Below are 27,825 nucleotides of genomic sequence, written 5' to 3' on the forward strand. Positions count from 1 at the left end.
ATTGTTAGCTCTATGGGAAGGTTTATTGAAGCTAGTAGGCCTACTAAACATAAGCAAAGACCAATCAGATTTAGAAAATCAAAACAGTTTAATTTAATTAAATTTAAACAGCTTTTTAAGTTTTAAAGGAACAAGGTTTATAAAAGGTCAAGTAAATGTTTATATAAAACATTCTATTACATTATATTATATTTACGAAGTTTTACTGTGTATTTTGTCAGGAGACAAACCTCATGGAGGGTGGAGTTGAACCGGAAGTACTTCATCTGAATTACGCCTCTTCCGGTGTCACTCATGATCTAAACAACACAGCTCGCACAGTCAACTGAAGTTTACTACAACCAAGTGGAATTATTTACTAATATCGACACATTAAGAAACCGAATCTGGTTCCGATACAACTGGTTTCGCTCAGTGAACATGAAGATGTTTTAACTAAACCCGAATGAGAAGAGACTGAAACACGTTGTCGTGCTAGCTGGTTAGCCAATGCTAGCAGTGATGGCAGCCTCCACTCCTCCGGTGCTCTCTGCTCCTGTGTTCAGGTCCGTGTCTGTCTTTATATCTTATTCATTAATGTCTTTATGATGTTTTAGTCACAATGTCACTGTAGCTACCCACACTGCGTTGTTACAGCTTAACGTCAAATGTTAGCTACCGTCAAGATTTAGCGTAAGTTTCGTTAAGTCCAGAAGTGCATCTAACGGTCGATTAACCGAATAGTCGATCGTCACACACACAATCGGCTCGTTTATTGATTAATCGTTTTAGTCTTTAAAATCCCGACCTAGTACATCATGTGACGATGGTTATTTGGGGTCTTCCCAGTCATTTTGCTGCACAACACCCTGAAGCCGATTCTTATTATCAAAGACATATGACTCCTACTAGCAGACAAAAGCCTGTTGGACGTCCCTGTGTGTTAAACAGTTTGCTGCAGGGGACATTGATTCATGTGTCATCTTCTCCCCCCCACTGTAGTCAAAAGCAACGCAAATCTGCTCAGAGGAAAGACCGAAGGAAACGGAAACGCCAGGCTCTCGCCCAGGCCAGAGAAGGTGGTATGTGGATTCTGTCATCAGCTGTTATTTGTAAGGTTTTAGCTGCATCATTTGACAGATTATTAACAACGCTGTTTTAGGTTTAAAAAATGGAGAAAGCTGTATTCCTGAGGAAGAAGAAGAAGAACTCCATGATGAAGACGATGAGGATAATGATGTTGCTGAGGAGGAAAGGTGCGTCAGGACTAATGTCACTCTGCCGTCCTGCAGCTACACATCCAGTGATAAACAGCACAGGCACCCTGGTTGTGCAGGCTTTATTATATCTTCTCTTTATTGTGTTTGACTCGTTGTCTTCTCAGACTGCGACTACATGAGGCGTGGCTGCAAAGAGAAAAACGTGCTCAGGAGGAATTCAGGCTTAGGTCTGAGAAAGAGGAAGCTGCAAGGAGAAGAAAAGAGGAGGAGGAGGTAATCATGTTTGCTTGCATCATGGAGAACATGGGCAAATTCACAACATTTACATTCACACATGTTCACACTGATGATGATGAGCTGATACAGGAGTTCATTATTAATATGGGATATTTCTGGTCAGGACACAGATAGATTTAGTTGGGTTTAATAGAGCTCTACTAAAGATTAAAGAATAATTCTGGAGATATATTGTATTTTTTCCAGTAGTCAACAAATACCATGGAAAGAACTGACAATTAGCTGAGTATTTATGTAGCCAAAGCTTCATATTCACTGTCTTTATGTGTTTTTGTATTCACAGCGGATGATAAAGGAGGAATGGGATGCCGAGCAGAAGAGAGAACACGACGCAACTGAGCAGAAACAGCAGCAGAAACGAGACAAAGAGGTGACACGAGCCCCGGGAGGATAAAAAACTAAAAGAAAAATATCCTCTTCTACATTACCATGAGTATTTACAATGTCCACCTAAAAGTGAAGTATATTATATTCATATGGTTTCACAAGATGAGTGTTTCCTTTGTGAAGTGTTACATTTTTTTCCTTGACCGAGTGGCATGAGCAGCCATCGCACTCCTTAACATACGGCACCTTCAGCCCTCACAGCAAGGATGTATCTTTTACTCTGTGTGACAAAGATCCGGACACCTCCCTCTTAAATGCCATTTCAGTTGTGTGCCTATGAGTCCTTGTGAATGTGGTCTTAACCCACTGAAACAGATACTCTGCAGATTGTTGACCTCTACACATTTTCACCAGCCGTGTCTTTACACCATTTGTAGGAGGCTGTTCAGAAAATGTTGGATGAAGCTGAAAATCAGGTACTAAAACATAAATGACATTGATAAGACAAATAACTATATATTTACATATGGTAAAGTCTTATAAAGATACCTTTTTTTAATTTATATTAAACATCTCTTTCTAGCTTTAAATCAAACTATTGAGTATAAGTACTTTTTAAATAAGTATAGGTACAATTTTCTGTTGATGTTCTCACTTCCAGCTCGAGAACGGGGGACCGTGGATGAATCCTGAGGCTCCAGTGAAAGAGAAATCTGAGAACTTTGGAACAGAGCTCGATGTAGCCAACTGTCCGTTCTTCCTTAAGACCGGAGCATGTCGATTCGGAACCAGGTTCGTGCTACATTGAATCACTAGATCTGCAATTTGAGTGACGTTTGAATGTATGTACAGAGACTTACACCTCCTCTCTCTCTATATATTTTCCTCTCTGCTGCTTCTATGAGTCCAGATGTTCTCGGAAGCACAGTTATCCCTCTTCCAGCCCAACTCTGATGATCCGCAGTATGTTTAAAACGTTCGGCATGGAGGAGTCACACCGTGATGATTACGACATCGATGCCTGTTTGGAGCACAGCGAGGAGGACCTGCAGGAAACCTTCGTTGAGTTCTACCATGATGTTCTGCCAGAGTTCAAGAGTGTGGGCAGAGTGGTTCAGTTCAAGGTAAAGAGAGAACAGCATTTACTTCTTTTAACATCTTAAATTAACACTAAAATATGTAATTTGCTGAAATCTTTGCAAACATCTTTGCCTGAAATAAGCTCTGATATATTCCAATACGATTTCCCATTCCCAATACCGATAACTGGACTTGCATATGATGATGCTGATACGGAGACTGGATCCAATACCATTGCATTAAAAAAAAAACATTTGTTTTCTGTTAAAACCTTTCCTTTTTTATAGGTCAGCTGTAACCATGAACCCCACCTGAGAGGAAACGTTTACATTCAGTTTGATACGTAAGTTTTCGCAACTTCGCTCAGTGACTTTTTCAAAAATAAATAAATTGTACATTGTTAGATTTTTTTTAACTCTTGTCCTCTTGTCTGTTTAGTGAGGAGCAGTGTACAGAAGCCTTCATCAAGTTCAATGGGAGGTGGTACGGAGGCCGACAGCTTCATTGCGAGTTGTGTCCTGTTACGCGGTGGAAGAATGCTATATGTGGTGAGTAATTTATTCTTAAGGACATGAGATTTTTTTTAAAGTAGAGTTTGACTTGGTGACATAACAAGATTCAGCTCAGCATATTAACTCTCCTGCTCATGTTGGTTTTCCGTGTCTCAGGATTGTTTGACAGACAGAGGTGCCCCAAAGGGAAGCACTGCAACTTCCTGCATGTGTTTCGAAACCCTGGCAATGAATTTTGGGAGGCCGACAGAGACCTGCACTTGTCACCAGACCGCAGTGTCAGGGGGAGTCACAGAGACAGTTGGCGTTCAGAGCGACACGGGGACCGATCGTGGTGGCAGCGCCGCTCCAGCAGAAGCCCACCGAGATCAGAGAGATCCCACAGCAGGCGAGAGGACAGCAGGAGAGAGGACAGCAGGCGAGAGGACAGCAGGAGAGAGGACAGCAGGCGAAGGAGCAGGAGTCGAGAGAAGAGGGACTCCCACCAGGACAAGGACGACAATTGGTCCAGATCGAGACACAGTGAAAGGAGGTCAGATAGGCATTTGAGAAGTAGAAGCAGAAGTAGAGACAGAGCGAGGAGTAGAAGTAGAGACAGAGAGCAAGACAGGCTTAGAAACAGAAGTAGAGACAAAGACTGGGAACACAAGCCCAGGAATAAAACAGAAGGAGACAGACAAGATGGTGATGAATACAAGAGAGAACCTAAAGAAAGGTCAAGAAGCACAAGCACAGAGAGGGAAAGAATCAAGTTAAGTAGAGAAACGAGCCCCAAGAATCCGGGTAAACATAGGAAAAGATCTAATGATGATACAGACACACACTCTCGACACAAGCGCTCGAAGAAGAGCAAGAAAAAGAGCAAGAAGAAGCACAAGAAGAAAAACCATTTGCCTGAAGGAACCACATCCTCAGGAAACTCTGAAAAGGAGAAAGAGTCGGAGGAAGAGATGGAGAACAATTCTGGTACGACTCCTTGTGAACCGACCAATGAAACAGATCCTGAAAAACTGTGATGTAGATGTGAGCTTCTTGATTTGAATCTGGACTCTGTATGTATAGGAAGGAATAAATGTGAGTGGTGACTCAATAAGTTAATAGTGCGTTGAACTGGACCTGTGGAACTACATGGTGATAGTCTGAGTAAACAAATCACAAGAAAACACCAACACATTGTTTTTTTTCTGAATACATTTATTGATAATAACTTTCAAACATAAGAAAGAAATGTTGGCAAATGTGTCGGCAGTGTTTGATAGAAAAGTAATAGATTTCTTTTGCACAAATCAAAGAGGAACTTCTTTAATATTTGCTGAACAGAAACACTGGTTTTAAGAGTACAGATTAAAAAAAAAACACTGGACTGCCATAACAGTTTGGGATGAGCGTCTGTTTCAAACTTGTTGACTTGAACAAGCCGTCAGTGATGAATATTAATTGATGTACCTGATATATGCAGTTCATCTTTCCACCTTCCTGATCCATAAAGACACCAGGATAAGCCTGTCTTTAAAAGGATTGTAATAATAACATAATACTGGTGTGTGTATATATATGTATTGTTACAAAATAACCCAAACATCCTCCCATCCTAAATCCCTTTTCTGCCATGTTAGACACCATTGAGAAGGTAAAACACAGTGTTCTTTGGTCATGTTAATACGTCTTTAAAAGTGAGCCAAACTATCATAATACATAAAATAGCATTTTTCTTTATTTTGTTCACTATACTATCCTGACCTAAGACTAAGGGAGAGACCGACCTAGGATTTATCTTCAGAGACAGAATTCAATCTGAAACAAATGCCTTTGTCAGAAAAATGCAAACATGAAAATACAGTTTTACGCTAACTACACAAAGACAGCTGGTTTTTAAAAGTAAACGTGCATTTCTTAAAAAGAAATATGAAATGGTTAGTTTCTAGAGAGGAGTCACCAAACAAACTTATACGAACCTGATACTGATTGTAGGTACTTCTTTTTAATTTCTCTGCTGGGCTGAATTTACCCACAAAGATGTGATAGTAACATTTTCAGTGTTTCCCACATTAGCAATTTGATAAAAGTTTAATTGTTATATTTGAGCCACAGAGCTGAGCAACAGATCATCCAAAAAATGCATTCCTTTCAAAAACAATACTACTCAGGAGGTCATTTCACAACACTGCTGTTGTTCAGAAGTTATTTCTAGGCTCTGTTCAGACTTGGTATTAACATCCGCCCTGAGATCAGATCACGAGTGTACAGCTCTAAGCAGACAAACTCTGAATGTGGTCTGAGTGCTTGGATCTCAGGATGCATCAAGGACACATTTGGGTGTGTTCAGACCTGTAGTCAGCGCTGACCACGTGTGATCGGATCACTCAGGGCGGATGTGAACACCCAAGTCTGAACAGGCTCCGAGACAACAGCCCAAAATGACACATCTCCTTACTCAATTTGTACAAGAAGCAAATTTAACATTTATTATTTGATAGAAATGTCTTTATCATCCACTCGGTAGGAAGAGTAAAATCTAAAAAAAAAATCGAATTTCCATAGCTGAGTATTTATTCTTTCCTGAAATCCGATGCTTTGCTCTGTGACTCAAACCAACTGCAGCTTCAACAGCACCTTAAAAAGTTCCTGAAGCCGAACAGAACAACCAACCTTTCAATCGGTGATGATGGATGATCTTAATATGATGTTGGAGATTTCATGTTGTTGCTACATTGTTCTCTGTGGTGTTTTGAGAGGTTACGAGAGTGACGTACGATAATAGCACAGCGGGATACAGCGAGGGAGCTTGTACATAAGGAGACACAGCAAAAGCACAGTTGGCACCACATTGAAAGGACATTACAGGAGAGTACAGTACAGAGATGGTGATTATGTACATACAACACTGACACAGTGACCAGGAGAAGACAGGGGGGGAGGGGGATTGGGGGAGTCATGGAGGTTGCCAGATCTGAATTGGAAGACAGAACGGCGAGGCAGCAGAGGGGTGATTCATGTCAGCCCAATCTCCTCTAAAACGCTCCGTGGCGCCTCGGCCTCCTGCGGAAAAAAAGAAAATGTCCCTTGTTAGCTCTTACATCAGTTACACGTTCTGTAGAACATAGGGCCTCTGCACACTATAGTTATTAGTCACTGCATGTCACTCGATGTCTAACAATAACAGGAGACCTTCCCTGTGAGTTGGACCTTTTACAGGCCTGTACAATCCTGCTGGTACCACAATAGTGCTGCATGCTTTGCTAAAAATAAATCACTGTGCAACGATTCTGTCGCCTGAAAATGACTTCAGCCCGGCAGCAATGCAAACCCTCAGGTCAGCACTTGCTGTGGTGCACTGGCACAACATGGCGGCATTAATCAAGCACTGGGGGCTTAAAATAAACAGGTGATGGCATGTACTGATGGTCACAAGGTGAAACAGAAAAAAAAAAATCTTAGTTTGACTCTTATCTGGTTTGACATGCCAGAGAGAAAGTGATTCTTCATTTAAACCAAGTCAGAACTGAAATTGTTTATTATTAAATCTTAGTCTCATAATTGATGAGTCGTCTAAATACGTATTCAAGCAAATATGCAATGATTTGTGTCTTAAATTACAGAAAATTAATATCTTTGTAGTTTGGGCTGTTGGCTGAGCAGAACAAGTTCTTAAAAACATCAGACGTAGCGATGAAACTTGTTATTGATATTTTTTCCCAACTATTGCCCCTTTTCCACTGGTCAAAAACCCACTAACATCTGGCTTTTCTCTGGATATGATCAGCATCACTCCCCGGAGGTCGGTCAGTGATGGAAACGTGACACCAAGCTGAATGTGATAATTTGGCAAGACAGCATGGTGAGAGAGCACAGCAAGTTTTTGACGTCAAAAATGATGGAGGGGAAAAAGGACAAACTCCTTAAAGGGACTCTTACCTTTGTTGCATTTTTACACTTTTTTTGGATAAGGTTAAATTGGTATTAATAAGGTAATGACACTCTAAAATGCAAGACAGACCCACCAGGAGTAAAAACAAACAATTATTTCACTCTCATAATATTTAGTGAAAACTTCAACCAATAAAATTCTTCGGACCGAAGGACCTTATTGGCCGACAGACCTGTCTGTTTGCTGCATGGACATGCAGGTTTTCCGTCTGCTTCTTGTGGCGCATTCGGGCCCGCGTCATCAAGGCATGTGAATGTAAATGTATATAACTTACCGAATCCATTGCTTTGGTAAACAAAAACTCACGTGCGTGCGCAGAGGCAGTATTGTAAGTCTGCTTGTAAATAAAGTTTCTTCAAAAAAACACCGCGGATGGGAACGAGGGGGTGGGGCATTGGAGGAAGGTGGGATGATTTGAATGTGCTGTAATTCTCAAATGCAACAAAGGTAAGAGTCCCTTTAAATGGCAATGGGAAAGGGGCAGTTAACCTTTTTTTGGCTATGGCTGCTTTAAAGAAAAACACTTATAGACACTAATTGTTGTGGAAAAGAGGAATGTTTGACATTATCAAGACCAAAGTCTTAATGGTTAACAGAATGGGAAAATAATCATTAGTTGCCACTCTTCCCCAAGTGCTGTTGACCTATATCTGTTGATGAAGAAGCGTGCGTACCTCCTGCAGCAGGTCGGCTTGCTCGATGGCCTTCAGCACGTTCTTCTTGGACGTCTCCTGGGCCTCTCCGCCCAGCAGGAACTCATCCAGGATGAAGTAGGCCTTCTCAAAGTTGAAGATGATATCCAGCTCACACACCTGTTGGGTCACAACAGAGCAGATGATCAGGTCTGTTTGTTTCCCCCTCCACACATCATCAATAGCCAGGCATATTACATGTGTGACACTCACACTGCCAAAGTATTTGTCCAGCAGCTCCACGTATCTGTGGATGATTTCCAACGTGATCAGCTCGTTATCCTGATCCTCGACTGCACAGCAGAAGTACAGGCTTGCATATCTGCAACAGTAGGAAAGCAACAGATTAACATTGGTGCTGACGTGGGTGTTAATCTAAAAAAATCACATTCAGCGCTGGAAATGTTCAATGCAAGACCGAGAATTCAGCTGGTCTTCAAAGAAACTAAGTATTTGGGGATGAATAAATATTTTAGTCACTATGCAAATTCAAAAAGTTAATCAATATGTTGCTTTAAGGCTTATTTAACTAGTATACGGCCTATTTGTATCACTGCCTTCAACTGTTTGGCTTTTATTAGTGAAGGGGAGGTTCTGAATTTCTTAACACACCAGAAGGTGAGAGCTAAATGCCAGAAAGCTCAGTGCCTGACAAAACTGTCAGTGAATCACCACAGACACTGAAGTGATGTGACAAACCAAACGTTAATACAGACATTTCTGAAATACCGAACAAGAATTTTCAATCCCCAAAGTCAAATGTCTGTCAAATATTTGAAGGTTTCGCAAACTCAAAATCTACTTGCTACCTTTTTTTACCAGTGTTTTCAACCACATTTTACAGTCAGGTTTTATACTATATTACTGAATAGACTGTGGAACTGAGACAAGCAAAGCCAGGGACTGTAAGAGTCCCACGACCCAATGCTTCACCATCCCTCATTCCTTTACCTCTTGTACACAATCTTGAGGTCCCTCCACTCCAAGAAGCTGCACATCTTGGGTTTCCTGGCCAGTATGGTCTGCACCAGGTCCCTGGAGATCTTCTTCCTCTCCTTGTCGGACAGAGGCACGTACCATTTCTGTAGGCGCAGCTTTCCCTGCCGGCTGAACAGCAGCATGAACTGCATCTGAAGGAAGGAAGGAGGAAGTCCAGATCATTATCAATTCATGGCTCACTTGAAATGTGACAGGTATTAGATTACATGAGCTACATTCAGGGTATTTGACCTGATAGACAGAGAACTGAGCTACTCATGGAAAATTCTGTTGCAGCGTTGACAGTGACAGAACTCTCCACACCTCTTTTTCTTTTCATACAAGTCTCTTATTTCCCCTTTCCTTATTTCCTGCATCGTAATTGTAAGTGCACCTATCTGGTTTAGTGGACTAGCCAGGGATAAGTCAGGAGTGATGCTCAGTAGAGGGATATAAATTCCCTATAAACTCAAATATAAGAATGATCATGTTCACATCCCCATATATATTTTGTTTCATTATGTGTGGAATGAGCAAAACGTTCAAAAACAAAGATCCCATTAGCGTTACAATGTTGTTTTACATTAAAAACAAGGCGAAGATGAAGTAAACAAATCGGTTTGTGGTGAGTTATTAACAAACATGTCACAGTTATTCCATTTACATAACGTTTCAGTGCAAATAATGGACCGGGGGGGGGGGGCAACACGTGTACTCGTATATTACCCCCATGGCAACACGATCTCGACGTGCTGACGTGTTTATTTCACGTTTCGCTTCATTTTGAGGCTTTTCCTCAAAGTTCCGTTAGCCTCCGTTAGCTAGCCATGCTAACGTCAACAACGCGTTCTGTGTGGTTTGCTCTTCCCTCCTCCCTCCCTCCCTCCCTCCCTCTCTCCCGCAGATACGACACCTGAACACGACACTTTACCTTCACACCCGGATCTTCGCTTCACTCGCACCGTCAACTTCAAGCGACACACATCACCGACAGCGAGCGGACAGGAGGGTCTCTGGGTCCGGGGGGCTAGCTACAGATGCTAAAAGAAGCTAGCGGATGGTGGTTGCTGCTGGTGAGGCGCTGTGATTGGCTGGGGGTCGACACCGCGGTGCGATTTGATTGGCTGAACGATTCCGTTATTCTCTGGGTTGTTCCCAACAGACCTGGCTTCTGGTGGATGTTGAGTTTGGGCTTTTCACTTTTCTTTGGTAATAATCTGATAAAAAAAACAAGCAGAGGTGGAAGAAGTGTTTGTGTACAAAATTGACGAAAAACTCTGGTGCTAATAAATATATAAAACACAATATACCAACATGTTCGTTTCTGGTTTGCTTGGGATATTTAGCTCTTATATCTACTTATTTTACTTATTGATTCTATTTTGCATGATTTATTCCTTATCTGCAAAGTAACTGGTAAATTAATATGTGAAATAGTGCAGTGGAATAAAATCACATACATTTACATAAATGTAGAAATTAATGAATACATATATGAAGACCTGTAGAAAAACCGAAATAAATAAACACATAAAAAAACTGCAATAAATAGTGCAATAAATTGAGAAACAAATCAATCTAATAACTACTAAAAAAAATAAATGTAGAAATTCAAGAACAGCCTTTTCATGGCAAACGGAAATTATTTTTAATTTGGTTATTTACTTACTTATACTACTTTATTACTATGCTATATATTTACTACTAATACAAGGAAAATGAAGAGTTGTTATAAGAGAAGATATAACATAACATACCATAACATAACATGGTAATATATACAGTGCAAATGATTACACATAAGCTATTGAATTGCACAGCCAGAAATTAATATTACACAGTTATACACTGTATTCACTCAGCTGCTCTTTTCCCCCTTTTCTTTCTTTTCGTTTACCTCCTATCCTTTAATAGGATTTTTATATAATAATACTAATACATGTGCATTGAGCATCTATGACCACAGTTTAAAATGTAGAGTCCTTTAGCGCCCCCTGTCGCCACCAAATCAAACAACAGGAACTATGTATTGTTTTTCTCAGTATGGATGAACAGTTTATCACAGACGGTCTGTCACTGTGACACGTCACGTGCTGTCCTCTCCAGGGATCGAACACTGTGACCGGACACATCTGTGTGTGTGTGTGTTTGTGTGTGTCATGTGTGTGTGCTTGTACGAGCTTGTGTCACAAACAGCTGGATGCTACCGGGCTAGCAGGCGTTAGCAGATCAGATCCTCGCTGCAGCAGCTGGAGCTTCGATCACTGCACGGTGGGTCACGGAGTGTGTTCACACGGAGACACGAGTGTAGTGCTGCAGATACGTGCTCACCGGTGTGTGTGTCTGTGTCTGTGGGTGGGTGGGTGGTTGTGTGTGTGGGTGGGTGTGTGTGTACGTGTGGGTTTGCAGTGATCAGCGAGCATGAGGAGCCGCAGTAACTCAGGAGTGAGGCTGGATGGTTATGCCAGGCTGGTGCAGGAAACCATCCTGTGCCACCAGGTGAGTGTGGTCCAGTCAAACACACACATACACACACACACACACACACACACACACACACACACACACACACACACACACACACACACACACACACACACACACACACACACACACACACACACACAAACACACACACACGTTTGTACTTCTATCTCAGTAAGGACACTCATTGACATAATACATTCCCTATTGCCCCTCACCCTTATCTTTACCATGCAAACTAAATGCCTTACCCTAACCTCAACCTAATGATTACCTTAAAACCAAGTCTTAACCCTCAAATGTCAACACACAAACACCACCCACCAAACCCATATTATTCCGCTCCACATCATTTGATTAATCACTCATTTGTTCGAAATTTGCTTCACTAAAGTGCCATGCCGACAGCTGCTCAATCCGACTCCAGTTATGGAACCCTGGTCATTACTGCACAGAGACTCAGAATTTAGTGTTAAGACCATAATTCTTTTAGGTCATAGAGCAACTGCAAGGCTGCAACTTACAAACATGACTTCTCCGAACAATTATCGTCATTACAAATCAAAAGATTGTTTAGTTTTTTAAATTTTTAAGAATATCATCATTATTGCTATCATTATTTTCTGAACAGATTGTTGTCCAGTCAGCAGTTTAATATCCACAGATGTTGAGATTCTAAAATAAAATTCTTGGAAACAAGCAAATGTCCACATGTCAGATGTTGTGGGGACCACATCAAATTAATCAATTGCTTATTTCCGCTTAAGTGTTCTGTTTTTGTTTTCTGTCTCTTCGTGGAAATAATGAAACTGAATGCAAATAATTACTTCCCCTTGGCCTCTCATACTGTTTAACATGCTATCAGAGTACAAATATCATTGAGTACACATCCTGAATTGTAAATCTTAGTAGCATAAGGTTCATGGATTTGCTTCAAAGTACACTGATGTTCCAAAAGAGAAAGCAACACTTAACAAAGCACATTTATTTCAGAATAAAGTACATATGTAGCTGAATTACGACTATGTAACGCTCAGTCTGTCTGATATGCAAGTTAAAGTACAAGTACTTGACCTTCAGTTCAGAATACTTTCTTTCCACCACTGCTTTTCATATATTTGTTATCCTCCATCTTTTCCTGATGTTTTGTGGTCTCTATAAGCTCAGGTTCAGATTCAACCTGATTGAGCTGCTTAGAAATAAACAAGGCGTGTCCAAAGTTCAGCCCCTGGAATAGACTGAGGACTGAAGAACTATGCAGCTTTATCAGTGTCAACAACCCTGTGACCCACAGCTTCCACGGCTGATAGGACACAGGGCCAGCTTTTCTTAGAAAGCATCTGTATGCAGAACTGTAGATGGATCCTTTTGGCTGTGGGAAGTCTTGAATTAGCATTTTGATATATTTGTGATGATGGTTTTATGGACAAAATTATATATCTGTTTAAAATGATGAGCAGTAGCTGGAAAGTAGTTTTCTTCGAGTTTTTTTAAACCTGTGGAGTGTATTCAGGTGGTTAGGAGAACCCACCAGAGAGGCAAACACATCCAGGAACATTTTCATTTATTGTCAGACCTTCTCTGATCTGAATTTCAGAAGCTGATCAGTAGAAAGACAATTGCTCGCCCTGTCCTTGCTGTAAAATAAGCGTGCATGTGCGTGTTTGTATTTCAGAGCCCAGTGACAGGTCTTCTCCCCGCCAGCACCCAGAAGAAGGATGCCTGGGTGAGGGACAACGTGTACAGTGTCCTGGCTGTGTGGGGGCTGGGCATGGCCTACCGCAAGAATGCAGACCGAGATGAAGACAAGGCCAAAGCCTACGAACTGGAGCAGGTGTGTTTGTGACGGAGAGGTTTTACAGATGTATTGATCAATAGGAAATCTCTTAATTTAGTAATAAAAAACATGAATTGCATTATTTGACTCAGTTTGGTTAAATAATACAAAACAGAAGTATTTATTATTCGTTTTGCTGTTCGCTGATGAGATGCTGTTGTTGCTTTGCAGAGTGTGGTGAAACTGATGCAGGGGCTGCTGCAGTGCATGATGAGACAGGTGCGTCAGCCATCAACATTCATTTGTGTTTGATCACAGAAATGTCACGTGGTGGCAGGAAATCCACTCAGCCAGTGTTCATGTTCTGAGAAACCACATCTTGTTATCTGAGGCACTTTGGTATTTACACAAGAGTGATTCATGTGAACAGCTCAACCTGGTGTCTGGACACAGTCTGCTACTATCTGCACAGACAGGTCACAATGTTGATCAGAAAAATAAACTAATGATTATCAATATGTTTGTGATCTGGGAAAGAGGCTTCACCGTCTGCTGCTGGGATATTTATACATTTTTAGTGGAAATGTAACACCACTGAGTTCTCTGTTGGTATTTGCATTCATACGTTCATTTGCTTTCAGGTGGCCAAGGTGGAGAAGTTCAAACACACCCAGAGCACAAACGACTGCTTGCACGCCAAATACGACACCACCACCTGTGCCACGGTGGTCGGGGACGACCAGTGGGGGCATCTGCAGGTGGATGCCACCTCCATTTACCTGCTGATGCTGGCTCAGATGACAGCGTCAGGTACGGCAGTGATGCAGAGCGGTGCTCTTTTCTGTGTGTGTAAATGATTTTTGTAAATCTTTTGGTATAAAGGTGTCACACATACTGTAGGGATAGATTCCTTTCTGGCTACACTACTGGCTCTCAAGAGGGATAATCTGAATATCCAGAACACACATTTATTATGCAAGCGTCACTGAACATGAGTGTGTGTCTCTATCGTGCAGGTCTCCGTATCATCTCCAACCTGGATGAGGTGGCCTTTATCCAAAACTTGGTCTTCTACATAGAAGCTGCCTACAAAGTGGCGGTGAGTAAGATTTAGGTTTGGGGGAGGTGGTTTGCGAGAGAGCAAGAGTTTGTGGATGTAAAATGATCAGAGCGAAACATCACGCAACCAAATCTCAGAGTTGAATTGTGGGTAATGTAGGAGCCATGGTTTTAGCAAATGGTAAATGGTCTATATTTATATGAGAAGGGACAATTTGGGGTTCAGTATCTTGCCCAATACTTCTGCATGCAGGGCAGACTGGGATTGAACTGCCAGATTTAAAGACAGCCACAAAGAAGAAGAATGCATCGATTTAATATAAGTTGACATCCTTAGTATATGCTACATCGATATATATAAACTCTCCATCATGTATCTGACAGGGGATGTAGTTCAACGCTAAGCGAATGGAGTACACTTTTAAATGTTATCCTCAGAGCCACGGTGCAGATAGAATTAAGTCATTCTTTTTTTTCCTCCTGCAGGATTATGGGATGTGGGAGCGCGGTGACAAGACCAATCAGGGCATTCCCGAGCTAAATGGCAGCTCCATAGGAATGGCTAAGGTACAGCAGAGTCCATTTGTTATTGTCAGTGTTCATTATTCACAGTTTAAAAACAAAAGTAGAAAGTGCTGTGTTAAATGTCTATTGCTGCCTGTGGTTGGGGATGGGGGGTGCTGCAGGCTGCTCTGGAGGCCATAGACGAGCTGGATCTCTTCGGCGCTCACGGAGGACCGAAGTCAGTCATCCATGTTTTGCCGGATGAAGTGGAACATTGTCAGGTACGTCTGAATTTCCCTCAAGCCTTCCCAATATCATCGACTGCTCATCTTCTTTTTATTCTGCTCAGCTTGTCGGTGTGATTTCCCTCAGTCCATCCTCTGCTCCATGCTGCCAAGAGCTTCCACCTCCAAGGAGATCGACGCCGGACTTCTGTCGGTCATTTCCTACCCGGCTTTTGCTGTGGAGGACGCTGACCTGGTGGCCATCACCAAGTCAGAAATCATAAGCAAACTGCAGGTACAGTCTCAGATAGAAAATTTAATCATTTGTGATGAGCGACAATAGAAACATTACACAACTCAGCATTTTACCATATACATGTCCTTGTATGTACAGTGTAGGCAATTTTCATGTTAACAAATCACAGACTGCGTACAGTACATGTCAGTCTGAAATCTTGCGTTCTTGTGTGTCATTGCCAGGGTCGGTTTGGCTGCTGCCGCTTCATCAGGGATGGATACAGTTGTCCTAAAGAGGTGAGATATTCTGACTATAAACGCTCCACACTTAAAGTATCTAATGATTGAGGATTTTTTCAGTGGATGTGAATCACGTGGCCTTTTTCAAGTGATCTGTGTGGAGTATAATTTGAGCTGGAAGGTTTAGGTTCCGTGCTGTTGTTTCACTAGGATCCCACTCGGCTGCACTACGATCCTGCCGAGCTCAAACTGTTTGAGAACATCGAATGTGAATGGCCTGTTTTCTGGACGTACCTCATCCTGGATGGAATTTTTACCGGAGACCAAGTGCAGGTGATAAAATCAAGTGCACCCGTCCGCAGAATGTTTCTAATGTGTGCACTAAAGTATGCAGACAACTTACTCGACTTGACTTGTACTTTTCACAGGTCCAGGAGTACCGGGAGGCCCTGGAGGGCATTCTGATCCGAGGGAAGAACGGCATCAAACTTGTGCCTGAACTTTATTCTGTACCAAGCGACAAGGTATCACATTTCCTGAGGGCAGCACCAGAAACATGATTTTACAAGTTGTTATGAAGTAGCTCTAAGATATACTTTGTTTGATTTAGTTGTGTGTTTCTCAGAGATGCAGGAAGTCAGTTTACACCATAATTAAAAGGCCAACAACATTTTACTATAGTTTTATATCATTGCACACAAGAACAGACAGCAAACTCTAACTTATTGTATCTCAAAGCAGTAAAGTTCCATATTCAGCGAACGGTTCACACACACAATGCAGGTTTATTCCTCATCCGAAGTTGACGTCGGATAAAAAAGTCTTTGTCACATCTGAACCACTGTACCTGTATAATCAAGCATTCAAAGAAGAATGAGCACATTGCCCCTCTGACAGGTGGAGGAGGAGTGCAGCAATCCTCACTCGGTGGACAGAGTGGCTATGGGGCAGCTGCCGCACATGTGGGGACAATCCCTCTACATCTTGAGTTCTCTTCTGGCTGAGGTATTCACACGTTACTCTTAGTGCACCACTTCACATCTGCACGAGCACCTGTTTTACTGTGACTCTCACAAATCAGGGATAATATGGATTTTATATTGTATAAATGAGGAAAAAGGGCATTGATATAAGATGTTCTCAGTAGACAGTTGAAGCCCTACACACCACATCTCCTATTTCAAGCTACCTCTGCCATCGTGTTTCCCGTCATAATTCACCATCTCTCTGTCTGTTTCTACTACAAGGGGTTTTTAGCACCAGGAGAGATAGACCCCCTCAACAGGAGATTCTCCACAAACTTCAAGCCAGATGTCGTCGTGCAAGGTTGGTGATCGATGCATAGTTGTGTCAGAAGTTCCCGTTAACCACCTTTAGTGTCTACTTACCACTCAAGTTGTTTTATCCTATTAAAGATTTGTGTGAAATGTGGTCATATTTAACTTGTAAATTATGGCCCAAAACATCTAAACGTTTCTGCCAAATTGAAAGAAATTCCCTCAAGATGATGTCTTTTGTCTTTTTCTTTCTCTCAGTTTGTGTTCTGGCTGAGTCGGACGAGATCCAGGAGCTATTAAGTGATCACGGGATAACGGTCCAGACGATGTCTGAGGTTCTGCCCATCAGGGTCATGCCTGCTCGCATCCTGAGCCATGTCTACGTCAAACTGGGTAAATAAGCAACAAGCACTCTTTTCCTTAGTCTATATGTGTGTCTCCCTAGTGACATCATGTGTCGTTATCACAGGAAACTGCAAGAAGCTGGATTTGGGTGGGAGGCCCTACAGACACATCGGCGTTCTGGGAACATCCAAATTCTACGAGATCCGAAATTGCTTCTATATATTCACCCCCCAGGTAAAACTAGCATAAAAATGTTCAAAATCAAAACCACTTAAACTATTAAGAAGGAGTCAGTGATGAATTCAACCTATGATACTTTGGTTTCTCTCTCTCTGCCTGTTCTGATCTTCCTTTGTGTTCTCACCGTTCAGTTTCTGGATCAGCATCATTTCTACCTGGCACTGGACAACCAGATGATTGTGGAGATGTTACGAACAGAGCTGGCCTATCTCTCCTCTTGCTGGAGGATGACAGGACGACCCACGCTCACTTTCCCCATCACCCGCACTATGCTGGGTAATGAGAATATCAGCCAAAATGCTTATTGGGTCCCAGGGGATTTTATGTTGCAATACTTTGAATGACCACTGGGACAAGTTGGCAGCCAGGTTGAGTAGCAGTTTTGTATCCACCCATAGACAGTTGAGAAAAATAGTTGTAGACTCTAGATTTTGTTTTACAGATTTGAAACTTAAATTTTGTTTTAATGGAATTGCTGATGTGTGAAACCTTCTAGCGTTTAATTTAAAATGGCAGTGTGTGGTATCTGGTTATAAAGCTCTGATCATGAAGTTACACACTTTACATTCCCTGTGGCCATTTGTCGATTGATCTTTGTACACTGACAACTTCTTTACTTTTTACGTCCAGTTGAAGATGGGGATGCGATTGATCCGTGTATCCTATCAACCCTCAGGAAACTACAGGATGGTTATTTTTCCGGCGCGAGGTCTGTTTCCACCTATAACACAGAACATCAAACAATTACTGTAAACAGAATAACAGAATAATAATGTAAAATCAGAATGATTTTACATGTGTGTTGTGGTAATTTTTGTGTGGATGTTACGACAGGGTGCAGATGTCCGACCTCTCCAGTTTCCAGACAACTTCCTTCCACACTCGCCTCAGTTTCCTGGATGAAGAGAACGACGACAGCTTACTCGAAGATGAAGACCAGGACGACTATGGAGACGAATATGGACAATATTCCAAATGTGGGCCCTCAGGTAGTGTTAAAAAAAGTGTGTGTTTCTTTCAGTCATATTTGATTAGTTGAAGTTTAACTGTGTATAATTGTGGTGTGTTTGTATTTAACTCCAGAGGGCTCAGACGACATGTTTGAGCAGTACCTCACGCAGCTCCTCCACAGCACCAACACCAAGAGCCATCTCCCCCCCATCCAGAGGGGCCAGCACCATGTCTTCAGTGCAGAACACACAACAAGAGACATCCTGTCTCTTATGGCCCAGGTCCAGGGCCTGAACTTACCCAGTGAGTCATCCTTTAAAAACGTGGATGCCGGTGCACATACCTGGGATGAGGTTCTGATGATTTTCCTTTTTTAAAAGTGACAAAAGTTCCCAAAACACAAGTTTGTTTGCAACTTTATTATTATTATTATTATTCTTCAGCAGCATGTTGCACACAGATTTCATGGCCAAACACTTATTAGATAAATATTTGATCTATGAGTAGAGCAGTCTTCCTCTTACCAGAAGGTCTGCAGTTTGATCCCCTTCCCCAGTCCCCTTCTAGGATCAGGGGTGGATTTAGGAATTTTTTCTCTGGTCAATGTAACCATATTTACAAAGGAAGACAGACCAGAAAAGACACCAGTTGAATTGGGATTTGAACCAGTAACCTTCTTCCTTTTCTACTAGAGCTAATAACTGCACCACCGTACCATCTAGGAGCCATAAATCCATGTGTAAAATACAAACCCCAAACACAAGGTCTCAAAGGCTCTATTTAGATAGATATAATACCAACTTACACAATTTGGTGTGTGTGTTTCAGAGTCCACCATGTACCTGCCTGTGGCTCCTTTCAAGAGCAAACACCGCAGATCTCTGAACCTCCTCGTGGTTCCTCATTCTCAGCACGGCTCACATGCAAAGCAGCACAAGGTGAGCGCAGCGGATCCTTCATCGAGCAAACACGTGTCTGACGTGACTTCACCGTGGACCTGAGGTGTCACACTCTCATTCCTCACCAGCCCCACAGCGTCGCTGATCTGCACCTGCCTCGAGACTCTCAGGGCAACACAGACTTTGCGTCGTTGGCGAGGCAGCTGAAGGAGTGTCCCACTCTGCAGGACCAGGCGGACATCCTCTACATTCTCTACGCGATGAGGTACGGACACGGAGAGAAGTTAACACACACTGGTTAATGGAATCTTATGTCACACCTGTGGTTTTCTTCTCATGAGCAGAGGAGCTGATTGGCTGGTGGAGCTGTCAGGTCCTGGGCAGGGTGGGATGAGCGTGCGTTCTCTGTTGGAGGAGCTCTACGTTCAGGCTGGAGCCTCTAAAGAGTGGGGTCTCATCAGATACATCTCTGGAATACTCCGCAAGAGAGTGGAGGTCCTCGCAGAGGTCAGTGACGAGTCTTAGTGGACAGAGGCCTCATGTTTTCAGGTCGTCCGTCCGTCCCGTTGTTGTGAACACAAAACGTTAAGCTTAATTCACTTGGACTCAAAGATGAAGGATAAGAAGTTGGTGGTTGAAGGTCAAAGGTCAAGATAACCGCAACCTTGCACAACAATTTTTTGCCCTGTGAGGGCATTTTTTTTTAATAACACCTCAAGAGAATTATTTAATATTTGGCAAAAATACACCTTTGGCTAAACTGATTAGATTTGTGTTGTCATAGGTCAAAGGTGGAGGTCATAGTGGCCTCACAAACATGTTTTTGTTCTCTTGAACATTATACCTCAAGAATTCCCTCGGGGGAGTTTAAAGGAGGTTAAAGATATTTGCTCGTAACTACACATTAAATCTATCTTATCATCAGAGGGACAGAGGAAGTCTGAGCCTACACGCCAAACGTGAGCTGTCTGTTACTAATTACCCTCCCCCTTGATGTGTCTGTTCCTCAGGCCTGCACGGATCTGATCTCCCATCACAAGCAGCTGACAGTGGGTCTACCTCCTGAACCCAGAGAAAGAGTCATCGCAGTGTAAGTCCTGGTAACAGGTGTCTGCAGTTATTTAGTGCTCACGTTAAGGCTTTGTCGAATTATTTAACACACAATAACTTGACTCTTCCTCCTCGCTCTTTCCTCTCAGGCCTCTTCCCCCCGAGGAGTTGAACACACTCATCTATGAGGCCAGTGGTCAGGACATCAGTGTAGCTGTTCTCACTCAGGTACGACTGTAACCTTTTAGACCAACATGCTTTTTATATGACGTCGATCTTACACCTGTGTATGTTTGTCATACAGGAAATCATGGTTTATCTTGCCATGTACGTGCGCTCCCAGCCTGCTCTGTTCGGGGACATGCTTAGGCTCAGGATTGGACTCATCATGCAAGTTATGGCCACCGAGCTGGCCCGCAGCCTGCACTGCTCTGGTAGGAGAACCAAGCATGGTTACGCACCACAGGTCTAACTTTTCCTGATAGAGCTCACACATTATGCAACTTTTATTATTATTATTACTACACATAACCGTGAACATACACAGAGAGTAAACATGAAAAACCATATGACTTGTTTCTAGGGGAGGAGGCCTCTGAGAGTCTGATGAGCCTGAGTCCGTTCGGGATGAAGAGTCTCCTGCATCACATCCTCAGTGGCAAAGAATTCGGAGTGGAGAGGAGCGGTGAGTTTCACCTTTTTCTGTGTCTCTCTTTGGGTCAGTTTGTATGACTGGGCATTGGTTAGAACATGGGATTAAAGTGAGAAGTTTAAGAGAAGAAAATAGAACATGAAAAAGAGTTAATGAGCCACAGAGACATATTTCAGTCTGCTCCAGTGCACTGGACAGACTGATACTGCCGTCACCTCCCCCGCACCATTCAGCTCTATATATAAACATGTATATATATGGAGCTGTGGTATGCTATTTGGAAGCATCTGGGAATCCGTCGACCTCTGTGTGTGTGTTTGTACGTGCAAGGCTCTGTGGCGCAATGGATAGCGCGTTGGACTTCTAGGAAATAGCGATGACATTCAAAGGTTGTGGGTTCGAGTCCCACCAGAGTCGAAGGGCCTCTTTTGACATATGATACTGTTCTATTTGATCTGGTTGTTTTCTCCAACTCTGACAAGTGTCGTCACTGGGCACAACGCCAGATTTCACCCCCAAAATTATAATTAGAAAAGGCAGTTATACCTGTGTAATAAATTTCAGGAGTTCATCTACATAAGGTAATGGTGTTTTTTTCTCTTTTTTTTGGTCTCTGTTCATCAGTGCGCCCCATCCAGTCTACAGCCACGAGTCCGGCCATCTCAATCCACGAACTCGGCCACACTGGTGCCACCAAGACTGAACGCACAGGAATACACAAACTGAAGAGTGAGATAAAACAGGTGGGAGGCACAAGTCTGTCTGTCTATCTGTCTATCTATCTATCTATCTATCTATCTATCTATCTATCTATCTATCTATCTATCTATCTATCTATCTATCTATCTATCTATCTATCTATCTATCTATCTATCTATCTATCTATCTATCTATCTATCTATCTATCTATCTATCTATCTATCTATCTATCTATCTATCTATCTATCTATCTATCTATCTATCTATCTATCTATCTATCTATCTATCTATCTATCTATCTATCTGTCTGTCTGTCTGTATATCTTTCTATCTTTCTATCTTTCTATCTATCTATCTATCTATAACAGTGTTGTGTTTTTGGTTACAGCTGGATGGCTCCCGGCCGCTCAGTGTGGGTTGAATTTGATAATAATTTCTAGCATGCGACTGTTTCTAACATCTTCCTCGACGACCGCCTTCCGCCATAATCCTGCTTATAAAGCTGTCGTAACATTTTCTGAGCCACAGCGCCCTCATTGCTGGAACGTCTTCCACTTCAGTAGGAAAACATGTTTCGTCTCTCTGATTTGTATTTTTGTAGAAGAGTGTTAAACTAATGGGTTTTTTTCAATTTCATGAGCTTGTGAAAGTATTTCACCATTGAGTTGTCATTTGTTTGTGTCATTATTTTATTAATATCTTGTAAAGCTATTTTCACTTCACAGATGGAAACATTATGCTGCTGTACGGCTGCAGCGTCATCATGACTGTAGTATGAGAACCATGTGTCCCATCTCAAACTGCTCTCTGTCATCTGTCATCCATGTGTAGATCATCAGCGGGGGGTTTTCCTTAAGTAGCAATGTCACCTCTCCTCGCTCCACGGTAAACCATTCCACCTCATCTGCTTCAAAAGATCTCGCTTGTTTCTGCACTGGGCCGTTGTAGTTAGAATGTATTTATGTTTTTTATTTTGATTAAGTCACTTAAACATTTATGTGCATTTCTGCATGTGAGGACAACATTGGTGGTATCAATGTTGTAAAAGTACTGATTTAGCTTGAGTCAGTGGCACAAAACTCCATCAGTATTTATAAACACACACACAGAAAAAATGTGTTTACCAACTTAAAAATCATTTTTAATCAGTTTGTTCAGTTCAAGTTAACAAGCTATAGTAACGCAAATGTTAACTTTAATTTGAAAAAAACTGAATTCATTTGACGTTAACTAAATAGTTATTTTTCAAGATGGACAAACTAATTTATTTTTCCTTCAGTGTAGGAAACAGTTATTGATCGCTGCCTAATTCAGTTCAATTCAAAACAACTTTATTTGTCCCCAGAGGGCAATTCTAATACATCACAAGCTGGACTTGAACCAAGAACCTTCGCTATTATACTACTTTGTGGTTCTTGATGTAGTAACTGTTGAAAACCATGTCAAGCACTTTGTTTTGAAAAGGGATTATTAATTATTAAAGCTATTATTATATCAGGGCTGTGGCTGCACAGATAGCACTTGTCCCTAAAACTAAATTCACAATCCATCTTTTTAAAAGTAATAAAAAAAACACTAACACACAGAATAACACCAGCCTTTTCCTCTAATGTTTCTGCTGCACTGTTGTAATGTCAAGCATGCCTGACTGCATGATTTTAGAAAGTGTGTTATTTTATGTGTGTGAGAGAGAGAGATGACTGACTTATGTACATGTATTTTGCTGCTACCAATGCACTGGGTTTAGATTTTAAACCAGTAGTAGGACATAATGTTAATGTCAGTCATAATCAGCAGTTGCTCTGCAAAATGTAAACAGGAATATAAATCGAATATTATATTAGCTCATGTAAACATCATAATCAAAATAAGGTCTTATTCAGAATAAGATCAGCAGTTGGAATATTGATAGTTCTCTCTTTGATTTTAAACATCAAAGTCTATTCATAGCTCCTGGGGAGTATGACTCCACATGTTTAAAAAAGTCCCTCATATAAGTAGAGTCAAATTTGCTTTGGTTTGTAGAGTGAAAATTCTGCATAGTGCAAACAATACTGGCAAGGGGCAATGGTGGATGTGAGGAACAAAATTAAAATACATGGAGATAAGGTCAGTACACTGTGCTGATTGTGGCCCATTAAACATGCTGTAACAGCATTTTTTCTGCACTCCCGCCACAGCGTTGTAGCAGCCCGTCCACCCCCAGTGGCATCCTGTCCCCTGTGGGTGCCGGTCCATCTGACGGACAGCTACACTGGGAGGAAAGGCAAGGCCAGTGGCTGAGGAGACGCAGGCTGGACGGAGCTATCAACAGAGTACCAGTGGGTTTCTACCAGAAGGTCTGGAAGATCCTGCAGAAGTGCCACGGCCTGTCCATTGATGGATATGTGCTGCCGTCTTCTACCACAAGAGAGGTAGCATCTCACATACATGCAGCTGTAGATGGATTTACTATCTTCTAGGTGTTTATGTATGTGTATGTGTTTAATTCCGTTTTCTGTATAGATGACAGAAGGAGAGATCAAGTTTGCGGTGCAGGTGGAGTCTGTCCTGAACCATGTCCCTCAGCCAGAGTACCGGCAGCTGCTGGTGGAGACTGTGATGGTTCTTGGTTTGATCGCTGACGTGGATGTTGACAGCATCGGTGGCATCATCTATGTGGACCGCATCCTGCATTTGGCCAATGACCTCTTCCTCAACGACCAGGTTCTACTGCCAGCATCAGATACAGTTTTAAAGCTTATTTATGCTGCCGTCATGTTGTTAGGCAATACATACACTAGAGGGCAGCACAGAGGTTGTGAAAATGTGCCTCTTAAGAAAGTCCTTCAACAGAAAGATGCATATAGTTTCAGTATGTTATAAAAGAAGTGTTCATTAATTGCAATCAATGTAAAAGTTTGAAATAAACATGATTTGAAGTCATATTGCCGAGCCCTACTGCCCCCCCACGATTTCCTGTGGTACTGCTCCATTTAATCCTTTCAACCCCCGGATTAAATGATCGCAGAGTATGGACAGAAAGCTTGAGGCTCATTTATGCTGCCTTTACGTACCAATTTAGATACACCCGTCTCAAACAAGGTAATATTTGAATGTATTATTTTTGTTGACCTTTTCTTCCTCTACATCCCCAGAAATCTCACAGCGCCTGTGATTATTTCCTCGAGAAGGACCCGGCGACTGGGATCTGCAACTTTTTCTACGATAGCGCCCCCAGTGGAAGCTTTGGAACCATGACCTATCTGTCCAAGGCGTCGATCACGTACGTCCAGGACTTCCTGCCAAGTTCCAGCTGCCTGATGCAGTGATCAAAAAGACAAGTGACACAACTATAAACACCTGGAGAGACGTTTCTATAACTGAAGTGTCAACTGGACAAAGTCAGCAAAGCTTCTCATTATCAGCTCGTACAAGTCGTGAGAAGTATTTAATCAATAAATAGTCAATAAACTTAGTAGCTTTAACACAATAATGTGACATCCTAACCTAGGCAGCTGATTGCAAACCACTAGTTATGTATTTTCTTCTTAAGGGTCCAGACTGTGAACGTATTTATTATTTAAACATGCTTTACGGGACTCACTAACATGCGTTTTATTTAAACTGAAATTTGCAAAGATAACATTTCAGTGTTCTTAGTGTTGTTTGTGAGAATATTATATAAACAGTCTGATAGTTGAATATGTCATGTCCGATGGTTATTAGAGGAAACATTTTTATCATTTCTGCACACAAAATCAATAATTTTTACTTTTAAATTCAGCCTCTGGTTGTTTTTTTTAAATAATATAATATAAATAAATCTGTATCTATGCATACAAATTAACCCAAATCGTTTCCTCTGATACCTGCCAGGCTCTTTATAAGTCAGTACTGATGATACTAAATATTAACATGTATGGGAACAAGACTCTCTTTGAATGCCAGTGTGTTTCTGTCCTTGTGGATGTGCATGATTGTCACCCCAAGTTTTTACTACTGATATGGCAACTCAACATATTTTATTCATTTGTGAACAGTGAAGTTAGGTTGTTTGTGGTATGTTTGGGTCGTGTTTGATAGAATACACAGAATTTTCTCTCTGTGTGTGAGTCGTATACAGTAAATTTGTGAAATATTTCAAACTCCTTCAATATAAAAATATATTTTCCCCTCATAAATCTATATTGTATTTAGACACAAACGGAATTTAGCTCAGGTGCCTCCCATCTGTCTTGGTCATCTTTAAGATGTTTGTACATTTTGACTGGAGTCCACCTGAGGTAAATACATGGTGTTCTGTTTCCACCTGACAATGCAAATCAGAGTAAAAACCAAGCGGTAACACAGAAAGAACTTGAATTATTTGGATTTTTATCTAACTACAAACATACAATATCAGTCCCCTAAACATACCAGATTTTTTTCATCAAAATCCATGAATAATTCTCTTGTTATGTAAAACAAAGGGGTCAAAGGCAGCTCCTTCGACCTCATGGCTTGGTTTTAGTTCTGATATGTAACGTGAACTATGAGACCTTATAAAGACACGTCTTGAATGGGAGGTGTCAAAAGGTCTTAAAATATAATATGTCTATCTAAGTTATTTCTTTTTATTTAATTTGCAAAGAATTTGTGAAATTCTCTGTTTGCTTTGTCATTATGGGATATTGACTGCAACATTTCGAAATGTAACAGAATTGAAGGAGTCTGAATACTCTCTGAATGCACTGACTGTATATGTACAGAATGAAGTGGCCATGCAGCCGGATGTTGGTAAAGTGACGGAGGTCCAGGATGTATTGAATAAGGTGAATGTAAGTCTGAGATAAGTGTGACTTCTCTTTAACATTAAACAACTTTTATCTCTGTGCTTTGCTGTTCAGACACCAAATCGCAGGAAAACAATAAAATCTTGATAAATTTTAATGCTGACTCATACTCATATCATCGACATGAAACCAATAAAAGAAAAATAGAGAGGTATTTAAAAATGACTACCGTTATGATTTATTTTACTTTTATAAAACATTATGCAGTTGATCCATTTATTTACAATGCAGGTCCCTTTCATCTTCATCACAGAGGTATGTTTATCATGTCATTTAAAGTAGTTGTGTCGATGGTTTAATTTATAGTTCTCCAAGGGTTGTGCGTGTTGCAAAGCAATTCACCGCCAGAACACTAGGTGGAGTAACGTTTGTTTGTCAAAGACGACCTTAGAGACGCCTTCTTTGTGTGTCGTCTACTATGGGGTGCCGTTTGTCAAGCAGCTCACGCTGAAAATAACAGCAACATTTTGTCACATTTAGCTTCAAACCATGTTTAAAAAACTGGTGTGAATTTTTGAGAGTCACTTTTTTGCACATTTACAACAATATTTGTCAACTTGGAGATATTTTAAATATTTAAATCCAAATGTTAAATGCAACACTTAAATGTTAAATGTTAAATCTAAATGCTAAATCTAAATCTAAATGTTAAATCTAAATCTAAATGTTAAATTTAAATCTAAATGTTAAATGTAAATATAAATATAAATGTTAAATTTAAATTTAAATATAAATGTTAAATTTAAATCTAATTGTTAAATTTAAATCTAATTGTTAAATCTGAATCTAAATATAAATGTTAAATCTAAATGTTAAATATAAATATAAATGTTAAATCTAAATTTAAATCTAAATGTTTAATCTAAATGTTAAATTTAAATGTAAATGTTAAATTTAAATCTAAATGTTAAATCTAAATATAAATATAAATGTTAAATCTAAATGTTTTGAGGTGAAACTAAATATTTAGCTAATATGCAAATTCAAATGCCGGTTACAGGAAGTAGTAACAAAATAAAAGCTCGAGGAAGTCTTAGCGATGTCCCGTGTGTGTCTGTGTCTGCTTCCTCCTCACGTCCCTCTGTCCCCCGCTCACTTTACACTTTAACAATAAACACCAGCGCTGATCACAAGTTATTAGGACACCTACAGGACTGATGTTATGATCTCATACTATCTCATAATAATGAGATACTGACTGCAGGGTCTGTCATGGGAGACTGTGTGTGTGTGTGTGTGTGGGCTGTGTGCGTGTGTGTTTGTGTGTGTGTTGGGGGGGTGTATGCTTGTCTCTGTTCCTCTTCACTAAAACTGATAATCACATGTATTTTTTAGTTATTATCCGATGATGACCGATCAT

General features: G+C 41.1%; 3 protein-coding genes and 1 non-coding gene across 6 annotated transcripts; 3 read left to right on the top strand and 1 right to left on the bottom strand.

The window, feature by feature from the left end:
• The first annotated feature begins 295 nt into the window (after positions 1-295).
• On the top strand, positions 296-4,513 carry zrsr2 (zinc finger (CCCH type), RNA-binding motif and serine/arginine rich 2). Of its 2 annotated transcripts, none has more exons than XM_061068074.1 (11): positions 296-545; positions 982-1,061; positions 1,142-1,235; positions 1,364-1,472; positions 1,780-1,866; positions 2,261-2,299; positions 2,485-2,615; positions 2,734-2,947; positions 3,191-3,246; positions 3,342-3,451; positions 3,572-4,513. In XM_061068074.1, exons 1-11 carry the CDS (start codon positions 490-492, stop codon positions 4,429-4,431), a joined length of 1,836 nt encoding a protein of 611 aa, XP_060924057.1. In that variant the 5' UTR covers positions 296-489; the 3' UTR covers positions 4,432-4,513. The 2 variants fall into 2 exon arrangements, with proteins under 2 accessions (XP_060924057.1, XP_060924058.1); XM_061068075.1 differs by having other exon boundaries at positions 982-1,058.
• Positions 4,514-4,701: 188 nt separating this feature from the next.
• On the bottom strand, positions 4,702-10,075 carry LOC132998431 (AP-1 complex subunit sigma-2-like). Its single transcript, XM_061068076.1, has 5 exons — positions 9,945-10,075; positions 8,987-9,165; positions 8,249-8,357; positions 8,018-8,155; positions 4,702-6,454 (listed from the first exon to the last, which is right to left on the bottom strand). Exons 2-5 carry the CDS (start codon positions 9,163-9,165, stop codon positions 6,407-6,409), a joined length of 474 nt encoding a protein of 157 aa, XP_060924059.1. The 5' UTR covers positions 9,945-10,075; the 3' UTR covers positions 4,702-6,406.
• A 1,077-nt stretch (positions 10,076-11,152) lies between these two features.
• Positions 11,153-26,562, top strand: phka2 (phosphorylase kinase, alpha 2 (liver)). Of its 2 annotated transcripts, XM_061068710.1 has the most exons (32): positions 11,153-11,284; positions 11,423-11,512; positions 13,173-13,331; positions 13,506-13,553; positions 13,916-14,084; positions 14,291-14,373; positions 14,820-14,900; positions 15,020-15,118; positions 15,210-15,356; positions 15,542-15,595; positions 15,749-15,871; positions 15,967-16,062; positions 16,436-16,543; positions 16,786-16,864; positions 17,074-17,208; positions 17,285-17,394; positions 17,532-17,676; positions 18,031-18,109; positions 18,235-18,389; positions 18,484-18,654; positions 19,180-19,289; positions 19,379-19,515; positions 19,595-19,757; positions 20,261-20,340; positions 20,450-20,528; positions 20,605-20,734; positions 20,884-20,985; positions 21,577-21,695; positions 22,483-22,536; positions 23,832-24,065; positions 24,157-24,357; positions 24,789-26,562. In XM_061068710.1, the coding sequence occupies exons 2-32, from the start codon at positions 11,435-11,437 to the stop codon at positions 24,960-24,962; spliced, it is 3,702 nt and encodes a 1,233-aa protein (XP_060924693.1). In that variant the 5' UTR covers positions 11,153-11,284; positions 11,423-11,434; the 3' UTR covers positions 24,963-26,562. The 2 variants fall into 2 exon arrangements, with proteins under 2 accessions (XP_060924693.1, XP_060924694.1); XM_061068711.1 differs by lacking the exons at positions 11,153-11,284; positions 11,423-11,512; positions 13,173-13,331; ... (2 more) ...; positions 14,291-14,373; positions 14,820-14,900 and having other exon boundaries at positions 15,076-15,118; positions 15,187-15,356.
• Positions 21,282-21,369, top strand: trnar-ucu (transfer RNA arginine (anticodon UCU)). The gene is given in 2 exon segments: positions 21,282-21,318; positions 21,334-21,369. It is a non-coding gene; the product is annotated as a tRNA-Arg (tRNA).
• Positions 26,563-27,825: the final 1,263 nt, after the last annotated feature.

The sequence above is a fragment of the Limanda limanda genome, chromosome 3, assembly GCF_963576545.1.
Source record: "Limanda limanda chromosome 3, fLimLim1.1, whole genome shotgun sequence".
NCBI classification, from domain to species: domain Eukaryota; kingdom Metazoa; phylum Chordata; class Actinopteri; order Pleuronectiformes; family Pleuronectidae; genus Limanda; species Limanda limanda.

What these genes read in the sequence shown, in the direction of transcription:
- zrsr2 (XM_061068074.1), top strand. Translation starts at nt 490, where the DNA reads ATGCTAGCAGTGATGGCAGCCTCCACTCCTCCGGTGCTCTCTGCTCCT. An exon ending in CGCCCAGGCCAGAGAAGGTG is followed by an intron (nt 1,062 to 1,141) that starts GTATGTGGATTC and finishes ACGCTGTTTTAG; the next exon opens with GTTTAAAAAATGGAGAAAGC. An exon ending in GCAGAGTGGTTCAGTTCAAG is followed by an intron (nt 2,948 to 3,190) that starts GTAAAGAGAGAA and finishes CCTTTTTTATAG; the next exon opens with GTCAGCTGTAACCATGAACC.
- LOC132998431 (XM_061068076.1), bottom strand. Translation starts at nt 9,165, where the DNA reads ATGCAGTTCATGCTGCTGTTCAGCCGGCAGGGAAAGCTGCGCCTACAG. An exon ending in TGGACAAATACTTTGGCAGT is followed by an intron (nt 8,156 to 8,248) that starts GTGAGTGTCACA and finishes GTGACCCAACAG; the next exon opens with GTGTGTGAGCTGGATATCAT. An exon ending in AAGCCGACCTGCTGCAGGAG is followed by an intron (nt 6,455 to 8,017) that starts GTACGCACGCTT and finishes TTTTTTCCGCAG; the next exon opens with GAGGCCGAGGCGCCACGGAG.
- phka2 (XM_061068710.1), top strand. Translation starts at nt 11,435, where the DNA reads ATGAGGAGCCGCAGTAACTCAGGAGTGAGGCTGGATGGTTATGCCAGG. An exon ending in ATGAAGTGGAACATTGTCAG is followed by an intron (nt 15,119 to 15,209) that starts GTACGTCTGAAT and finishes GATTTCCCTCAG; the next exon opens with TCCATCCTCTGCTCCATGCT. An exon ending in ATTCTGTACCAAGCGACAAG is followed by an intron (nt 16,063 to 16,435) that starts GTATCACATTTC and finishes CCCCTCTGACAG; the next exon opens with GTGGAGGAGGAGTGCAGCAA.